This window comes from Anolis sagrei, chromosome Y (genome assembly GCF_037176765.1).
Source record: "Anolis sagrei isolate rAnoSag1 chromosome Y, rAnoSag1.mat, whole genome shotgun sequence".
NCBI classification, from domain to species: Eukaryota; Metazoa; Chordata; class Lepidosauria; order Squamata; family Dactyloidae; genus Anolis; species Anolis sagrei.
Genome location: NC_090035.1, coordinates 76,044,120 through 76,065,491, shown reverse-complemented (window position 1 = coordinate 76,065,491; position 21,372 = coordinate 76,044,120). Strand labels below are relative to the sequence as shown.

At 43.7% G+C, this 21,372-nt stretch overlaps 1 protein-coding gene across 3 annotated transcripts in view; it reads left to right on the top strand.

Annotated features, from left to right (window-relative positions):
* The window catches only part of LOC132782140 (RNA-binding protein Nova-2), a 68,896-nt gene that overhangs the window by 31,587 nt on the left and 15,937 nt on the right, over positions 1-21,372 (top strand). For all 3 annotated transcript variants that reach the window (XM_060786846.2, XM_060786848.2, XM_060786847.2), the window contains exon 3: positions 16,026-16,192. In XM_060786846.2, the coding sequence (XP_060642829.1) occupies positions 16,026-16,192 (167 nt within the window). The remainder of the gene's footprint in view (positions 1-16,025; positions 16,193-21,372) is intronic.

The window sequence follows — 21,372 nt, the reverse complement described above, 5'->3', positions numbered from 1 at the left end:
GCTGCCGCATCACACTGTTGGCTCGTGTTCTTCTTGTGGTCTGTTACAACTCCCAAGATCCCTTTCACATGGACTGTTTTGCAGCCAAGTGTCTCCCATCCTATATCTCTATACTTCTATTGATATAGCCTAGAATTGCACTAGCCTTTTTTGCTGCCACATCACACTGTTGGCTCACATTCAGTTTGCAGTGCTACAACTCCTAGATCACTGTCACATGAACTGTTTTGCAACCAAGTGTCTCCCATCCTATATCACTATACTTATGTTGATGTAGCCTAGAATCACATTGGCCTTTTTTGCTGCCGCATCACACTGTTGGCTCGTGTTCTTCTTGTGGTCTGTTACAACTCCCAAAATCCCTTTCACATGGACGGTTTTCCAGTCAAGTGTCCCCCATCCTGTATCACTATACTTATGATGATGTAGCCTAGAATCACATTGGCCTTTTTCACTGCCACATCACACTGTTGGCTCATATTCAGTCTGCAGTCTATTGCAACTCCTAGATCACCGTCACATGAACTGTTTTCCAACCAAGTGTCTCCCATCCTATATCTCTATACTTCTATTCTAGAATTGCATTGACCTTTTTCGCTGCCGCATCACATTGTTGACTCACATTCAGTTTGCAGTGCTACAACTCCTAGATCACTGTCACATGAACTGTTTTGCAACCAAGTGTCTCCCATCCTATATCACTATACTTATGTTGATGTAGCCTAGAATCACATTGGCCTTTTTCGCTGCCGCATCACACTGTTGGCTTGTGTTCTTCTTGTGGTCTGTTACAACTCCCAAGATCCCTTTCACATGGACTGTTTTGCAGCCAAGTGTCTCCCATCCTATATCTCTATACTTCTATTGATATAGCCTAGAATTGCACTAGCCTTTTTTGCTGCCACATCACACTGTTGGCTCACATTCAGTTTGCAGTGCTACAACTCCTAGATCACTGTCACATGACAGTCACATGACATGTCACATGTTTTGCAGCCAAGTGTCTCTCATCCTATATCACTATACTTATGTTGATGTAGCCTAGAATCACATTGGCCTTTTTCGCTGCCGCATCACACTGTTGGCTTATGTTCTTCTTGTGGTCTGTTACAACTCCCAAAATCCCTTTCACATGGACGGTTTTCCAGCCAAGTGTCCCCCATCCTATATCACTATACTTATGATGATGTAGCCTAGAATCACATTGGCCTTTTTCACTGCCACATCACACTGTTGGCTCACATTCAGTCTGCAGTCTATTGCAACTCCTAGATCACCGTCACATGAACTGTTTTCCAACCAAGTGTCTCCCATGCTATATCTCTATAGTTCTATTGATGTAGCCTAGAATTGCATTGGCCTTTTTCGCTGACACATCACACTGTTGGCTCATGTTTTTCTTGTGGTCTGTTATGATTTCTAGATCCCTTTTCAAGCCAAGTGTCCTCCATTATATATTTTTGCAAGTTTGCCTGAGGCTAAGGTGGGCTTTAACAGTCGAGGAGGGATTTGAACCCGGGTCTCCAGAATGTAATCCAATGAGCAAAGCATCATCACACCTTGCCGGCTCTCTAGACAAAGGTGTTCAAGCTTAAACCATGACTTGGTGGCACATCCTGTGGCCATTGCAGCCTGGCGAAGGGAGGATGGGTCTCTCCAACACCGCCTTGCCCCTCTTCCCCCGTAATCCTGGCCGTGATTGAAGGGCAGACAAAGCCCCGATGGGACCGGCCCAGGCTAAGCCGCTTTCCCCATCCACATCCTGCGGTCTTGATTGCGGGATTATGGGCTGGGACAGCAAATCCCCCGCCGAGGATGCAAAATGATGGAGAGGGGGAGGGAGGAGAAGGAAAAAGAAGGAGAAATCGGCCTGAATTGTGTTGCTGTGGCAACTGGGGAGCAGGTGCCTTGTTTGTTTGTGGCTTCCGGGAAGGGACCCCCCCTTCTCTCCCTCCCTGTGCTTGGCTCCCCCTTCTCCTCCTCCAAGGGAAAGGAAACCCTTTGTATTTATGGTGGGGTTTGGTGGTCTGATGGAAATGCCTTTCGAATGGAGCCGTCTTTCTATTGATGGAGGGGTTATTGGTTGAGGCACCTAGACAAACACATCCTTGTGTCCTCTATGAATTAAGATACCCTGATCCAATTGGATGACAATATGTGTGTACAGTATATCTGTGTGAGCATTAGAGAGAGCTTTATAGACGTTAGCATCACCATAGTGAAAACTGGAGAGGGATCCTATCATCTTAATGTAAAAGGAATGAACCAGATACTTCTGATTTAGGAAGACAGAAGGGTCAGCCCTGGTTAGTATTTGGATGAGAGGCTCCCATTTAACAATAGACCCTGTTGACTGTATTTTAGAGCAGTGGTTCTCAACCTTTGGGTCCCCAGATATTTTGGCCTTCAACTTCCAGAAATCCTAACAGCTGGTAAACTGAAAGGGACTAGCAAACTCTCTTTTGAGGCCCCTTCTATATTGCCATATAAAATCCAGATTATCTGTGTTGAACTGGATTATCTGGCAGTGTTAGACTCAGATAATCCAGTTCAAAGCAGATAACGAGGATTATCTGCTTTGATAATCTGGATTATATGGCAGTGTAGAAGGGCCTGTGTCTTCCCTACCTAAAAAAAACCCCTATAAAATGTATGGGGTTGCCAATAGGCAACTTGACAGGTACATATACACACCAACAAAGGGGAGATTTGGAACCATATTTTAATGGTGGTCTTGAGTTATGGTATATGTATTTTAATAATGTTATGTTTTATAGTTTGGTTTTAAGTCTGTTGTACGCTGCCTCAAACCGCAAGGAGAGGCGGGTAATCAAAGTATTATTACTACTACTACTACTACTACCATTACTACTACTATGAGCTCCCAGTGGCGCAAAGAATTATACCCTCATGACAACAAGACTGCTGACTGAAAGGTCAGTGGTTCAGATTCGGGGAGCAGGGTGAGCTCCTGTGTGCAGCTCCAGCTTCCCATTCAGGGACATGAGAAAAGCCTCCCACAGGATGGTAAAACATCCAGGTGTCCCCTGGGCAAGGTCCTTGCTGATGACCAATTCTCTCACAACAGAAGCGACTTGCAGTTTCTCAAGTTGCTCCTGACACACAAATAATAATAATAATAATAATTATTATTATTATTATTATTATTATTAGAAACACAACAAGATGAGTCCACAGCAAACAAGATCACTCTGCTGGCTGTTGTATTGGATCACACGTCAGACACTTCCCAAGTATCTAGGACTGTGTGATGTATCAGTGAATAATGCGTGCAGATCCCAGTAGGGTGGCCTTTTGCAGCTGGCAGATGGTAATCTTGCCATCATTATTGTTATTTATTCCACCTTTATCTCTGTGATAGTGGTCCCTTCTACACTGCAATATAATCCAGATTATTAAAGCAGATTATATCACTTGGGGTCCATCTTGGTGAGGGAATTCTGGGACTTCCAGTCCAAAAAAAGTCAATTTTTCTCAACCCTCCTTCAGAAATTAACATCCTTTCTTTCAAAAAGGTGGGGGAAATGCATTGTCTTTGAGAATGCAAGTTCAAGTACTATGCAGCTCTCAAAGACTGTATGCATGTTTACACAGAAGGACGGCTGGAGCATTCAATGAGGCTTTATTCTGGAGAAGCAGGATGCTATTGGTTGCTTTGCTGAGCCTGAAGATGCAGGATTTCTGGGCTGAAAGGCCAGCTTGGGTCACGGTGCAGCTGCAAGCAGGAGTGAAATCGAGACTCAAGGGCCTGATGCATTGTTTTTTTCCCATATTTTAGAGATCTGTATCTCATACTACGGCTCCTTCTACACTGCCATATAAAATCCAGATTATCTGCTTTAAACGAGACTATATGGCAGTGTACACTCATGCAATCTAGTTCAAATCTAGATCATGTGGATTATCTATTTTGATAATCTGGATTATATGACAGTGTAGATCCAGCCCCAGTTTCTTTCCCCTCCTTCCGCTTTCCCTTTTGGACTGAGGGTCCTTCCACACAATCCTATATCCCAGAATATTGAGGCAGAAAATCCCACAATATCTGCTTTGAACTGGGTTATCTGAGTCCACACTGCCATATATTCCAGTTCAAAGCAGATAATGTGGGATTTTATTTAGCTATGTGGAAGTTCCCCGAGTTCAATTGCTGAAAAAAAAGCTCAAAGTGGACTCAACTCAGGATACAGCTACACTGTAGAATTAATGCAGTTCGATGCCAATTTAACTGCGATGGCTCAGCAACATGGCATCGTGGGAGTTGTAGTTTTACAAGATCTTTGGACTTGATACAGTGCTACCGTATCATTCCTAGGATTTGATAGCATTGATCCAGATCAGCCAATGTAGCAATGTAGTGCAGTGTAGATTTAGTGGCAGAAGAGAGGCAAAATCTTGCTCTCTATCCTGTAGTCTTGCTTTCTACCCTTACACACAGCCATATAACCCAGATTATTAAAGCAGAATAACCCACAATATCTGCTTTGAACTGGGTTATCTTAGGACCCTTCCACACAGCCTTATATCCCAGAATATGAAGGCAGACAATCCCACAATATCTGCTTTGAACTGGGCTTTCTGAGTCCACACTGCCATATATCCCAGTTCAAAGCAGATAATGTGGGATTTAGGTTGCTGTAAATTTTTTGGGCTTTATGGTCCTGTTCCATATGCATTCTCTTCTGACATTTCGCCTGCATCTATGGCAGGCATCCTCAGAGGTTGTGAGACGCAGGTGAAACGTCAGGAGAGAATGTTTCTGGAACATGGCCATACAGCCCGAAAAACTTACAGCAACCCAGTGATTCTGGCGATGAAAGCCTTTGACAATGTGGGATTTTATCCAGCTGTGTGGAAGGGTCTTCAGATCTATTGTCGAAGGCTTTCATGGCCGGAATCACTGGGTTGTTGTAGGTTTTTTCGGGCTATATGGCCATGTTCTAGAGGCATTCTCTCCTGATGTTTCGCCTGCATCTATGGCAAGCATCCTCTCTACCTCTGAGGATGCTTGCCATAGATGCAGGCGAAACGTCAGGAGAGAATGCCTCTAGAACATGGCCATATAGCCCGAAAAAACCTACAACAACCCGGTCAGGAGAGAATGCCTGTTTCTTTTCTCGCTTCCTTTGCTCTTTAGTTCCATCCTTCCTTGTCTCAATGTATTGTCGAAGGCTTTCATGGCCAGAATCACTGGGCTGTTGTAAGTTTTTTTCAGGCTATATGGCCATGTTCTAGAGGCATTTTCTCCTGACGTTTCGCCTGCATCTATGGCAAGCATCCTCACTACCTCTGAGGATGCTTGCCATAGATGCAGGCGAAACGTCAGGAGAGAATGCCTCTAGAACATGGCCATATAACCCGAAAAAACCTACAACAACCCGGTCTTCAGATCCCTTCTACACTGCCATATAAAATCCAGATTATTTGCTTTGAGCTAGATTATAGGGCAGCGTAGACTCATATAATCCAGTTCAAAGCATATAATGTGGATTATCTGCTTTGATAATCTGGATTATACGGCAGTGTAGATCCACCTTCAGGCAAAAACAAACCGCTGCAGCTTCTCCTGTCTTATGTGTTCTTCCTCATTAATAACTTTTGCCTTCTGGACCACGCTCTGATGTTACTGGGTCACATATGTTCCAAGTCTAAATCTGTGAAATATTGGAAAGTATGTCCTAGAGCTCCAGGATTTACTCACAGAAAGCAATGCGAGAATAATTCTGGTTCAGTTCTGCGGCTGCAAATTTTGGCTGGGGGTTGGGTGCAAGGAAAGGAAAGGAAACAGGAAAGGCAGCCAGGGCTGGCCAGCAAGGGAAATGAATTGAATGGCAGGAAATACTCTTTTTCTGATAAGGTGAGCAGAAGGACGCAGGCCAAAGGGGCTCCGTTTGTGTGCGCATTGTCCCTACTCCAGATTTGGGAGCTGACGTCTGGAATTCTCCCCCCCCCCCTTTTCTTCAAAAAAAGGGGGCAGGAAAGCACGAAGCACCCAACAGGAAGGAGAATGCTCCTGTAGGCAAAAGGAATCCCTTCTAGAGTGTAAATTTGGCCCTAAGGTTCTTGGAAATATGTTTGGAAATGGGATGGATGGAGCGATGTTTCGCATCAATGTAGAGAGGAAATAGGAACGGAAGAAGCCTATCTGTGTCATCACTGATGCGTCCTATAAAAAAGTCTGGCATGGGGTGCCATATCCTCCAACTGTCCTGATTTCGTAGACAGACCCAGTTAATCCATTATCGTCCCACTTTTTCAGTTTATTTGGAAATGTCCCAGTTTCTTTTTCCTCTTCTTGCTGCCCCCATTTTACTCACCTTAGACTGGATCTACACTACCATTATAGGGTCAGTGTAGACCAGCGTTTCTCAATCTGAGGGGGTCACAAGGGGGTATCAGAGGGGTCGCCAAAGACCATCAGAAAGCATAGTATTTTCTGTTGGTCATGGGGGTTCTGTGTGGGAAGTTTGGCCCAATTCTATCATTGGTGGAGTCCAGAATGCTCTTTGATTGTAGGTGAACTATAAATCCCAGCAACTACAATTCCCAAATGTCAAGGTCTATTTCCCCCAAACTTCACCAGTGTTCACATTTGGGCATATTGAGTATCTGTGCCAAGTTTTCTCCAGATCCATCACTGTTTGAGTCCACAGTGCTCTCTGGATGTAGGCGAACTACAACTCCAAAATTCAAGGTCAATGCCCACCAAACCCTTCCAGTATTTTCTGTTGGTCATGGGGTTTCTGTGTGGGAAGTTTGGCCCATTCTATCGTTGGTGGAGTTCAGAATGCTCTTTGATTGTAGGTGAACTATAAATCCCTGCAACTACGACTCTCAAATGTCAAGGTATATTTTCATCAAACTCCACCAGTGTTCACATTTGGGCATACTGAGTATCTATGCCACGTTTCCTCTAGATCCATCATTATTTGCGCCCATAGTGCTTTCTGGATGTAGGTGAACTACAACTCCAAAATTCAAGGTCAATGCCCACCAAACTCTTCCAGTATTTTCTGTTGATCATGGGAGCACTGTGTACCAAATGTGGTTCAATTCTATAGTTGGTGGAGTTCAGAATGCTCTTTGATTATTGGTGAACTATAAATCCCAGCAACTACAACTCCCAAATGGCAAAATCAATCCCCCCCTCCACCCTATCAGTATTCAAATTTGGGTTTATTGGATATTTGTAACAATTTTGGTCCAGTGAATGAAAATCCATCCTGCATATCAGATATTTACATTACGATTGATAACAGTAGCAAAATTACAGTTATTAAGTAGCAACAAAAATAATGTTATGGTTGGGGGTCACCACAACATAAGGAACTGTATTAAGGGGTCGCGGCATTACGAAGGTTGAGAAACACTGGTGTAGACTCATATAATGCAGTTCAAAGTGCATTATATGGATCTATACCAGGCATGGGCAAACTTTGGCCCTCCAGGTGTTTTGGACTTCAACTCCCACAATTCCTAACAGCCTACCGGCTGTTAGGAATTGTGGGAGTTGAAGTCCAAAACACCTGGAGGGCCAAAATTTGCCCATGCCTGGTCTACACAGACTACATAATGCAGTTCAATTTCATAGAATCATAGAATCCTGGAGTTGGAGGAGACCTCATGGGCCATCCAGTCCAACCCCCGGCTAAGAAGCAGGAATACTGCATTCAAAGCATCCCTGACAGATGGCCATCCAGCCTCTGTTTAAAAGCTTCCAAAGAGGGAGCCTCCACCACATTCTGAGGCAGAGAGTTCCACTGCTGAACGGCTCTCACCGTCAGGAAGTTCTTCCTCATGTTCAGATGGAATCTCCTCTCTTGTAGTTTGAAGTCACTGTTCCTCATACATTATATAAGTCTACACCAGTGTTTCTCAACCTTACTAATGCCGCGACCCCTTAATACAGTTCCTTATGTTGTGGTGACTCCCAAACATGGTCAATGTGTACCCATATAGGTAAAAGGTAAAGGTTGTCCCCTGACATTAAGTCCAGTCATGTCTGACTCTGGGGTGTGGTGCTCATCTCCATTTCTAAGCCGAAGAGCTGGCGTTGTCCGTAGACACCTCCAAGGTCATGTGGCCAGCATGACTGCATGGAGCGCCATTACCTTCCCACCTGAGCGGTACCTATTGATCTACTCACATTTGCATGTTTTTGAACTGCTAGGTTGGCAGAAGCTAGGGCTGACAGCCGAAGCTCACGCCGCTCCCCGGAATCGAACCTGCGACCTTTCGATCAACAAGCTCAGCAGCTCAGTGCTTTAACCCACTGCACCACCGGGGGCTCCTGGTGTATACTAATTATATATAATGCATATATAATTGGTCTGCAATGAACAGTATCTAATGTCGTTTGAAACTGGATTCTATGACAATGTAGATCAAGCCTGAGACCAACTGCAAAAGTAGCTTGCACTCAGGATGGCTCTACACAGCCATATAATCCAGTTTCTAAATCCAGATTAACAGTGTATAAATAAACATAATAACAAGGACAAAAATCCTAAATCCCAATTGAAGGATGCAGATGGCTCCTATTCCAGATTTGCCACAAAGATCTAACAAGTTTCTAGTCCTCAAGCAAGTTAACTAGCTCAACAGCTGCATTAGAAGCCAACTACAGGTTGGAAAGAATTTTGGCAGCTTTTATTTTGGCGGATTTTATTTTGAAAGGAAAGCAGCCACAAAGAATCCTGATCCAGATTGTACTCTCAGCATTTGAGGATGGAAATTGTTTGGAGAGGAAATGGGCGTGTGTCACAATCTGGATCAGGTGCTTTCCATGTTGCTGCTTTTCCTTCCAAATAACAAGGCCCAACTCAAACAGGCGTTGTGGTTTGTAATCCTGTTTGGAGATTGAGGTTGCATCTACACTGTAGAATTAAACCAGTTTGACACCACTTTAAATGACATGGCTCAATGTAGTTTGTAGTTTTACCAGGTCTTTTGCCTTCTCTGCCAAAAACAGCTGGTGCCTCCCTCGCCAAATTGCAACTGCCAGGATTCAATTGTATTGAGACATGGCAGTTAAAGAGGTATCAAACCGGATTAATTCTACAGTGTAGATGCACCCAAAGTCACTTGGGACACATGAACAATTTGAAAAAGGAATATAAGGTGGATGCAACCGCCTTCCATTTTAGCAACACCTGGTTGCCTAAAGGCAATTCTGAACTCACCATGGTTGAGTGACCTGCTTCCAAAGTTGCCCTAGAATTACAGAATTGATTTGCATTAACAAGCAGCCGACTTCTATAAATATCTTTACTTTGAGAAACAGGGAAACGTCGTCCTATCAAAAAGAAAAAAGAAATGCAGGATTGAGAATGATGATTATGATGTGGAATTTGAAATGGTCTCTTAGGGCCCTTCCACACAACCCTATATCCCAGAATATCAAGGCAGAAAATCCCACATTTTCTGAGTGTGGAGTCAGATAACCCAGCTCAAATCAGATATTGTGGGATTTTCTGCCTTGATATTCTGAGATATAGGGTTGTGTGGAAGGGCCCTTGGAGCCCTTCCACACAGCCATCTAACCCAGAATAACAAGGCAGATAATCCACAATATCTTCTTTCAACTGGATTATCTGAGTCCACACTGCTAGATAATTCAGTTCAATGTGGATTTCATACAGCTGTGTGGAGGGGACATTAGGCTCCTTCTACATTGCCATAAAATCCAGATTATGAAGTCAGGTAATCTGCATTATCTGCTTTGAACTGGATTATATGAGGCCCCTTCTACGCTGGCATATAAAATCCAGATTATCTGCTTTGAAGTGGATTATATAGAAGTGTAAGCCGGCATTTGGAAACAATAAACATTGACAAAATCATAATTTGTCAACTGCAAAAGGCCACCTGACTTTGATCTGCGTGCATCATTCGGAAATACATCACACAGTCCTAGATGTTTGGGAAGTGTTCAACTTGTGATTTTGTGATACGAAATCCAGCATAGAGATCTCGTTTGCTGTGACTTACTGTGTTTTTGTTTCAGTAAAATAATAATAATAATAATAATAATAATAATAATAATCTATATAAATAAAAATGTAATGTTCATTTGTGAGATTAACATAACTCAAAAACATATGGACGAACTGACACCAAATTTGGACACATGACACCTATCAGGCCAACAAGTGACCATCACTCATAAAAACACTGAAAAACACAGCAAAATAGACTTAAAAAGCAAAAAAAACACCAAAAATATATTACAACATACCAAAACCACATATATACACAATCACACACATATACACACATATATTAATATATACACACAAAACACATACACAGAAGGAAGGAAGGAAGGAAGGAAGGAAGGAAGGAAGGAAGGAGAAAAGGAGGGAGAGAAAGAGGAAAAGAAGGGAAGGAAAGAAGGAAGGAAAGAAAGAAAGAAGGGTAGAGAAGGAAGGAAGGAGAGAAGGAGGGAGAAAAAGAGGGAAGGAGAAGGGAAGGAGAGAAGGAAAGTAAGAAAGGTAGAGGAAGAAGGAAGAAGAGTAGGGAATAAAAAAGTAAAAAAGGGAAGGAAGGAGGAAAGAAATGAAAAAAAGAGGGAGGGAAGAAAGGAAGGAAAGAAGCAAGAAAGGATGGAACTAAAGAGCAAAGAAAGCAAGAAAAGAAACAGGTAGAGAAGGAAGAAAGAAGGGAAAGAAAAAGAGGGAAGGAAGGAAAGATGGAGGGAAGGAAAGAGAGAAAGAAAGACAGAAAGAAAGAAAGAAAGAAAGAGGAAGGTTGGCCACAGCAACGCGTGGTGGGTACAGCTAGTAATAATTATTTTTATTTCTTGCCCACCTCTTCTCACGGCTCAAAGTGGGAGGATAATCTGGATTATATGGCAATGTAGATGGGGCCTCAAGGCTCTTCCACACAGCCATATAACCCAGAATATCAAGGCAGAAAATCCACAATATCTACTTTGAGCTAGATTATCTGAAAGAAGGAGAGAAAGAGGGAGGGAAGGTTGGCCACAGCAACGTGTGGTGGGTACAGCTAGTAATAATAATAATAATAATTTTTATTTCTTGCCCACCTCTTCTCACGGCTCAAGGTGGGAGGATAATCTGGATTATATGGCAATGTAGATGGGGCCTCAAGGCCCTTCCACACAGCCATATAGCCCAGAATATCAAGGCAAATATTCCACAATATCTGCTTTGAGCTGGGTTATCTGAGCCCCCACTGCCATATGATCCAGTTCAGTGTGTATTTTATACAGCTCTGTGTAAGGAGCCCTAGATAACCAAGTTCAAAGCAGATATTGTGAATTATCTGCCTTGATATTCTGGGTTATATAGCTGTGTAAAAGGACCCTTAGGGTCCCACATTATCTACACTACCATATAATCCCACATTATCTACACTACCATATAATTCAGTTCAAAGCAGATAATCTGGATTATCTGCACACTCAGATAATGTGGCATTTTCTGCCTTTAAATTGTGGGATACAGGGCTGTGTGGAAGGGCCCTTAGTCACCTTCCTTCCTTCTCTCCTTCCCTTCTTTTCCTCCTTCCTTCCTTCCTTCCTTCCTTCCTTCCTTCCTTCCTTCCTTCCTTCCTTCCCCCGTCTGTGTATGTGTTTTGTGTGTGTATACGCATATATGTGTGTATATATGTGGTTTTGCACATGTTGTGATGCAATCACCTTCTACGTTGTTCGTCTCCTTCTTCGGCACCTTCTACAGCCTAGAATCGCATTGGCTTTTTGAGCTGCCGCATCACAGTGCTGGCTCATGTCCGGCTTGTTCCTTGGAGTAGCATGCAGTGGCTTTTTTTGTTTCGGTTGTTATTCTGCAGTCGGAAGAGTCATATCCCCAGCGGTGCTGGATGTTGAGTGCTGCAAAAAACACCAAACAAAACAGAAACAACAAACAAAAGGCTCGGCCGGCTTCATAGCACCCATGGGGTGCGACATATGAATATGAGAATGCCTGCTACCAGCCACACGTCTGCAAAGATCACAAGGTGTAGCTCAGGTGTGGGCAAACTTGGGCCCTCCAGGTGTTTTGGACTCCAACTCCCACAATTCCTAACAGCCTACCGGCTGTTAGGAATTGTGGGAGTTGAAGTCCAAAACACCTGGAGGGCCCAAGTTTGCCCACGCCTGATTATCCCCCCTTTTGATCCCGTCCTTTAATGAGGTTGGACTTCCCACACATTCCAGCATCACAAATAGGCACAATGGAGACCCCCTTCCTCCTCCATCCTGCATCGTCCTGTTGCCTAGGTGGCGGTTGCCACGGCGACGGACCCCTTGAGGCCTACTGGTAGTAGTGAGGCTAGAGGAGAAGAAGGGAAGGCCTCCGTGTGTTGCCATGGCAACCCGGAGCCAGAGAGGGGTATTGTTGAAGCCGCAGCTGATGGGGAAGGCAGGAAGGAGAAGGAGAAGATGGAGAAACCTCACTTGGGGGGGAAGATGGAGAACAGGAGCACTCCGTCTCCCAGTATCCTTGGTTTTGCTTCTTAAAAAAACATTTTACACAGGCCTCATGAACAAGCATCCTGAGCTCTGAGGATTATCACCTGAGAAGGAATCCTACTGGAGCATTGCAGCGCACCCAAATACCTGGGAGTCACTCTGGACCGTGCTCTGACCTACAAGAAGCACTGCCTGAACATCAAGCAAAAAGTGGGCGCTAGAAACAACATCATACGAAAGCTGACTGGCACAACCTGGGGATCACAACCAGACACAGTGAAGACATCTGCCCTTGCGCTATGCTACTCTGCTGCTGAGTATGCATGCCCAGTGTGGAACACATCTCACCACACTAAAACAGTGGATGTAGCTCTTAATGAGACATGCCGCATTATCACAGGGTGACTGCGCCCTACACTACTGGAGAAATTGCACTGCTTATCTGGTATTGCACCACCTGACATCCGCCGGGAAGTAGCAGCCAATAGTGAAAGGACCAAGGCAGAGACATCTCCAGCTCATCCCTTGTTTGGGTATCAGCCAGCACGTCAACGACTTAAATCAAGACATAGTTTTCTTAGATCTACAGAGACACTCGCTGGAACACCTCAGCAAGCGAGAGTCCAAAAGTGGCAGGCCCAAACCCATCACCTCAATCCGTGGGTGATACCAGATGAGAGACTCCCCCCCCCCCCCCCGGGCACACAGAAGACTGAGCGACTTGGAAGGCGCTGAACAGACTGTGCTCTGGCACCACGAGATGCAGAGACAATCTTAAGAAATGGGGCCACAAAGTGGAATCCACGACATGCGAGTGTGAAGAGCAACCCACTGACCACCTGCTGCAATGCACCCTGAGCCCTGCCACATGCACAATGGAGGACCTTCTTGCGGCAACACCAGAGGCACTCCAAGTGGCCAGATACTGGTCAAAGGACATTTAAACAACTACCAAGTTTGCAAAATCTGTGGGTTTTTTAAATCTGTTTGTTTGTTTTGTTCTGTTAGAAATGTAATCCAATGGTATGGTTGCTGATGACACGATAAATAAATAAATAGCCCAAGAAGCTGTGATTCCACAATGTAACTAGTGCATTGTTGTGCAGGGATGGCAATGTGAAGACATATCGTTTATAGCTCGGGTTAATAAATCATTGTTATGACTTCTATTCTTCAATATACTTTGTTTTCATGTCATCACTGCAGCGGCTATTAGCTGTGCTGTTGTTTGTTGGCGTTCAAACAACAGCACAGTTATATGGCTGTGTGGAAGGAACCCCGGTGGATTGTACTTAAACACACCTCCACACTCCACAGTTGTTGTTGTTATTATATTTATGGCAGTGCGGACTCAAATAACCCAGTTCAAAGCAGATATTATGGATTATTCTGCCTTGACATTCTGGGGGCCCTTCCACACAGCCCTATATCCGAAAATAACAAGACAGAATAATCATAGAATCAAAGAGTTGGAAGAGACCTCATGGGCCATCCAGTCCAACCCCCTGCCAAGAAGCAGGAATATTGCATTCAAATCACCCCTGACAGATGGCCATCCAGCCCCTGTTTAAAAGCTTCCAAAAAAGGAGCCTCCACCACACTCCAGGGCAGAGAGTTCCACTGCTGAACGGCTCTCACAGTCAGGAAGTTCTTCCTCATGTTCAGATGGAATCTCCTTTCTTGTAGTTTGAAGCCATTGTTCCATTGCGTCCTATTCTCCAGGGAAGCAGAAAACAAGCTTGCTCCCTCCTCCCTGTGGCTTCCTCTCACATATTTATACATGGCTATCATATCCCCTCTCAGCCTTCTCTTCTTCAGGCTAAACATGCCCAGCTCCTTAAGCCGCTCCTCATAGGGCTTGTTCTCCAGACCCTTGATCATTTTAGTCGCTCTCCTCTGGACACATTCCAGCTTGTCAATATCTCTCTTGAATTGTGATGCCCAGAATTGGACACAATATTCCAGGTGTGGTCTAACCAAAGTGGAATAGAGCATGGGGAGCATGACTTTCCTAGATCTAGACACTATGCTCCTATTGATGCAGGCCAAAATCCCATTGGCTTTTTTTGCCACCACATCACATTGTTGGCTCATGTTTAACTTGTTGTCCACGAGGACTCCAAGATCTTTTTCACACGTACTGCTCTCGAGCCAGGCGTCCCCCATTTTGTATCTTTGCATTTCATTTTTTCTGCTTAAGTGGAGTATCTTGCATTTGTCCCTGTTGAACTTCATTTTGTTAGTTTTGGCCCATCTCTCTAATCTGTCAAGATCGTTTTGAATCCTGCTCCTGTCCTCTGGAGTATTGGCTATCCCTCCCAATTTGGTGTCGTCTGCAAACTAATCCATATTATCTGCTTTGAACTAGGATATATGGCAGCATGGCAGATGGCTGAGGTTCCTTCCACACAGCCCTATATCCCAGAATATCAAGACAGAAAATCCCACATTTTCTCCTCTGAACTGGGTTATCTGAGCCCACACTCAGAGCCCTTCCACATAGCCCTATATCCCAGAATATCAAGACAGAAAATCCCACAATATCTGCTTTGAACTGGGTTATCGGAGTTCATACTCAGATAATGGGGGATGTTCTGCCTTGATATTCTGGGATATAGGGCTGTGTGGAAGTAAGGGCCATCTGCCATGTTGCCATATGCCATATACCCCAATTCAAAGCATGGCCAGCTCTTTAAGCCTCTCCTCATGGGGCTTGTTCTCCAGACCCTTGATCATGAGTCACCCTCCTCTGGACACATTCCAGCTTGTCAACATCTCCTTTCCATTGCGGTGCCCAAAATTGGACACAGTATTCCAGGTGTGGCCTGACTATTCTACCTTAGTCAGGCCACACCTGGAATACTGTGTCCAGGTGTGAGGGGGAGCATGACTTCGCTGGATCTAGACACTAGGCTCAAGTAAACATAATAGACATTATAAACATAATAATAACTTTTAAGAAGTACAAGAACATAAATATTATCATTGTATCATTTGAGGAGAAAGATGGCAATGGAGGTATATAGGGTCTCCTCACAATTGTTGTTGTTGTTGTTGTTGTTGTTACAGTCGAACACTTCCTAAGCATCTAGGACTGTGTTATGTATTTTCGAATGATGCGTGCAGATCCAATGATATGGCCTTTTGCTGTTGACAGATCGTGATTTTGTCAATGTTTATTGTTTCCAAATGCCGGCTGAGATCTTTTGGCATGGCACCCAGTATGCCGATTACCACTGGGACCACCTGTACTGGTTTATGCCAGAGCCTTTGCATAATAATAAAATAATAATAGTAACAATAATAATAATTAAAATAATAATAATAATAATTAAAATAATAATAATAATAATAATAATAATAATAATAATAAGGTTTATTTATGGCCTGATTTTTCTCTCCACAAGGAGACTCAAAGCAGCTGGGAAGAATAGCTGGGGAGAATTTAAAGGAGGCAAACATCCAGAGCCTCTTTTTAAACACTTTGGACCTTGAACAAGAGAAAAGTTATTAATCATCACCTTCATCATGGCCAACTCTCCTTCTTTTATTTTTTGGCACCCTTCAGGAACCACGGAGCGGGTCTGCCTGGTCCAAGGCACGGCGGAAGCCCTCAATGCGGTCCACAACTTCATTGCCGAAAAGGTCCGAGAGATCCCTCAGTCCGTAGTGAAGCCGGAGTCGGTCAACATCCTCCAGCCGCAGACGACGATGAACCCAGACCGTGCTAAGCAGGTGAATGGCTTCAGAATCGTGGTGTTTCATTCTTTTGGGGGTTCCCAGGAGGAGGGTACAGTTTGGAGTGCCCTTTAAAAGAAAGTAAGATCGTTGGATCAGACGAAAGGTCAATCAAATCCAGCCTCTCGCAACCTGGTGGCCTTTGCTATTAGATTGCATCTACACTGCAGAATTAATGTATTATTTATTTATACCCCATCCTATCTCAACCTCTGCAGAGGTACTCAGGATGGCTCAACACTAAAATATGGCAGTTGTAGATTTACATTGTCTTGAAGCTTCTCTGCTAAATAGTACCTGTGCCCCACCAAACTATCATTCGCATTGAGACATGTGGTGTGGAACTGAATTTATTCTACAGTGTAAATGCACTCATTTGATTGCAATTCTACACCACTCTCAGCTAGGATATGGGTTATTACAAAGCCATCTGGAGGAAACCTGGTTGCTGATGCCGTAGAAAATCCAGATTATCTGCTTTGAACTGGATTATAAAGCAGTGTAAAGTTATGTAACCCTTTTCAAATAAAATAATATAGATTGTATACTTTGGTAATCTGGCAGTGTAGAAGAGGCCTGAATTCTGGTCTAGTCCAGAGTGCATGAAAGCCATATTTTTTGCACCACAACTTCCAGAATCCCTAGTCTTTTTTTCTTTGGACGTCTTTAAATTGAGGTTGAGTGGGCATCTTTAAGGGGTGCTTTTGTTGTGTATTCCAGCATGACAGAATGGAGTTGGCCTGGATGACCCCAGAACCCCTTCCAGCTTGTCCGATACTATGAGGTTATGATTCTGTCTGGCAGATCATATCTCCCTAAATGAACCCGTCCAGCCCTCTGACATTTTATATGCTTCCGAACACAGGCATTCCATGTGTTCTTATGGTTTTCGTGGTTTTTTGGTGGTGTTTCTCTCTGATAATTAAATCTTGCATTTCTCTCTGATAATTCAATACCAACAGAAGAAAACACTGGATGGGTCAGTCAGTAGTTACTCAAACTTTGGGAAGATGCGGTATAGAAATCAGATAAATAAGCAAACAAAAACTGTGAAAGCGTATCACTAAGTGTGATATTCGGAAAGAATTCCACATTTGGTAAACCTCAACCAACATCAAATGGATAGTTGAATGTTTTGGTAGAAGGAGAGATTGTCTAATTTGAATCTCATGTTTCCATTTGAAAGGACATCTCTAACAATATAAGCTTGTTCAAGTGTCTGTAGCAAGCCTCTTCTTTGGCACAAACTGACAATCAAATTAAATTGCAGAATTGGAAGGGGTTGCACAGAACATCTATTCCACTCCCTGCTATGTAGAGCTAAAACAGTCTTTAAAGAATGAGAGTCAACCACTCTCCAAGGCAATCTATTTCACTCCCATACAGCTCTTACAGTAATGAATTCCTTCCTAATGTTTAGGTTGAATCTCTATTCCCATTACATGAATCTATTGGTTCATGTTCTAGCCTCCAGAACAGCAGAAAGAAAGCTAGCTCCATTTTCCCTTCAGACATTCCACCAGTAGAATAGAAACTAATAAAAGACCTATATCAATGCAAACATATTTTTGCAAACCTTGAAATATCTATTAAAATGCCAGTTGTTTTGCAAAGGGATTGGTGACTGTTTGGACTATGTGGTGTTTCTGTTCTCTGGCGTTGCTTTTCCATTGCAAAGGAAAGATGGCTAAATGCGGAGGGGTGTGCCTGCCTATTCCTCCACTCAAGGTTGCTGTGTGCAGAAGAAGGGGCCAGCCGGCAGGTTTTCTCATTGTCTGTCGGTTGTGCCGTCGCTATGGCAGCGCAGAAGAAAGCCAGCTATGGGTTGGAAGCCGAAAACAAGGATCTTGGCAGGGCCACCTTTGAGTGTGGGTCAGGAAGTGTGTATGGAAGAGGAATTTACATGGCTGCAAGGGTGAAGGGAAATGAATGGAGAGTGCATTCCTGCCCCCTGCCAGTTGAAGGAGGGCTTTTCCTTCTTTTGGGGGAAGGACAGTCCCTGAGTTACAAACATCCAATTTATAAATGACTCCTAGTTAAGAATTGGGGGGCGGGTGGATGAGACAATAGGAAGTGAGAGAAATCTACCCCTCAGAAGAGAAATTCACTCCTGGAAGAGTTATCATGGGGAAAAGGTGTTTCCACCAAAACTTTCTCACTAAATCCTTGTTTCCACAACAAGCCGAATCTGCAAAATTTTTTTACAGGGACAGAAAGTGAGGTGAAATCTTCTGAACAGGTGCACAAACAGCAAAACAAACACCACAGGGGTGTTCGCCCATCCCTGTGCTAAACAAAGTTACATACGCACATACATTGTGTGTATGTGTGTATATATATATGGAGCCCCCGGTGGCACAGTGGGTTAAACCTTGGAATTGTTGAACTTGCTGACTGAAAGGTCGGTGGTTCGAATCTGGGGAGCGGGGTGAACTCCCGATGTTAGCCCCAGCTTTTGCCAACCTAGCAGTTTGAAAACATGCAAATGTGAGTAGATCAGTAGGTACCACTCCAGTAGGAAGGTAACGGTGCTCCGTGCAGTCATGCCAGACACATGACCTTGGAGGTGTCTACGGACAACACCGACTCTTTGGCTTAGGAATAGAGATGAACACCACCCCTTAGAATCAGACATGACTAGACTTAATGTCAAGGGGAAACCTTGTTGTTGTTGTTCATTCATTCAGTCGTTTCCGACTCTTTGTGACTTCATGGACCAGCCCACGCCAGAGCTCCCTGTCGGTCGTCACCACCCCCAGCTCCTTCAAGGTCAATCCAGTCACTTCAAGGATGCCATCCATCCATCTTGCCCTTGGTCGGCCCCTCTTCCTTTTTTGTTCCATTTTCCCCAGCATCATTTTCTTCTCTAAGCTTTCCTTTCTTCTCATGATGTGGCCAAAGGACTTCATCTTGGCCTCTACTACTCTTCCCTCCAATAAGCAGTCAGGCTTTATTTCTTGAAGTATGGACAGGTTGGATCTTCTCGCTGTCCAGGGCACTCTCAGAACTTTCCTCCAACATCATAGTTCAAAAGCATCTCTCTTCCTTCACTCAGCCTTCCCTATGGTCCAGCTCTCACATCCGTAGGTGACTATGGGGAATACCATTGCTTTGACTATGCAGATCTTTGTTGCCAGTGTGATGTGTCTGCTCTTCACTATTTTATCAAGATTGGTCATTGCTCTCCTCTCAAGAAGTAAGCGTCTCCTGATTTCCTGGCCGCAGTCTGCGTCTGCAGTAATCTTTGCACCTAGAAATACAAAGTCTGTCTCTGCCTCCACGTTTTCTCCCTCTATCTCCCAGTTGTCAATTATTCTTGTTGCCATAATCTTGGGTTTTTTTAATGTTTAACTGCAACCCAGCTTTTGCGCTTTCTTCTTTCACCTTGGTTAGAAAGCTCCTTAGCTCCTCCTCGCTTTCGGCCATCAAAGTGGTGTCATCTGCATATCTAAGGTTGTTAATGTTTCTTCCAGCAATTTTCACCCCAGCCTTGCATTCCTCAAGCCCCGCACATCTCATGATGTGTTCTGCATACAACCTTGAGCAACACTTTAAAAATGTTCCAGTTTACATAGAAAATCAACTTAAGAACAAACCTGCATTCGTAACTTGAGGACTGCTTGTATTCCGAAATGTCCATATGAATATAGGAAGTTTGTCTATTTGATTTGTATTCTGATTTTATCTCAGATCTTTTTCACAAAGCATAACACAAGTAAGAATAGCTAAAAGCACCAGATTCTGCCTGATCTCGGACACTAAACAAAGTCAGCATTAGTTAGGACTTGGATGAGAGATCATTAACTAATACAGTACCTGGTGCTGAAATAGGTTCTTCTTCAGAGGAAGAAAATGACAAAACCACCTCTGAGTATGTCATACCTAGGAAAACCCTATGAAATTAATGTAGCTGCCATAAGTCGACAGATTACTTGAAGGCACACGCATAAACACACAAAACTCTGGAGAAGCAGAAAACGAGGAAAAATCCCTTCCTTGGACTAGACCCAGAGACACTCCCAGTAGCCATGGTGGCTGGAGGATTCAGGGAATTACAGTCTAAACAAATATATTTTCTTAGTTCTGAGACATGCAGTATATAAGCTGTACTGTGAAACAGGTTCTTACAAAGGGATAAAATAGTATTTGAGAAAAAAAGGTGAGGTATTTGTCCAAATCAGTGGCCTAAAGGACATCTTAGCAAGGTGAAAGACTAATTTTAGTACTAAAATAATCAGAAATGGAACACAAATTGGGACAGGTGATGCGAGATACTTATAAGGTGAGCAACCTGATATTATATATCTTTTTTTTAAAGGACAGAAGAAGTGTCAACAAATTTTGCCTGGGCTTGGCAGCCAACACAGATTAATGCCTGGTTGCCAAGGCAAAAGGAGCTGGTCCCTGGTTTTATGTGACACTTCTGTTTTTATTAAGGAGAAGGAAAAGGGAAGATCGTTTCCAAGACGATATTGATAAAGAAAGATGTACCTCTTATCCCGTCCTAGATGGACAAAGTATTGACCCATTTTAGCACCACTCCAAAAACAGCATGGGAAGGTACTTCCATTTTCTCTCCCAACCAGTGTTTTTACTGGTTTTCAGCATCATGGGAGTTATAGTCGAACGAAAATAATGTTTTCCTAGCTCTACTCAGAAACACAGTGCAAGTGCCAACTGGATCTGGAAAGGAGAGAAATAATACCAGCGTTGCTCTGGTGATGCTTCAGTTTGTTTGAATCACTGCTCAACATAGAGAGAATGTGGGTTGCTGTGAATTTTCCAGGCTGTCTGGCCATGTTCCAGAAGCATTCTCTCCTGACGTTTCACCCACATCTATGGCAGGCATCCTCAGAGGTTGCAAGGTCTGCTGGAAACTAAACAAGTGAGGTTTCTATATCTGTGAATGTCCAAGGTGGGAGAAAGAACTCTTACCTGTTGGAGGTAGGTGTCAGTGTTTCAGTTGGCCACCTTGATTAGCATTTAATGACCTAGCGGTTTTCAAGGTGTGGCTTCTTACTGCCTGGGGGAATTCTTTGTTGAGAAGTGATGAGCTGTTCCTGTGAATGTTGCAAATGGCCACCTTGATTAGTATTTATCACCCTGAACATTCCAAAGATATATACCATATATACTCGAGTATAAGCCGACCCGAATATAAGCCGAGGCACCTAATT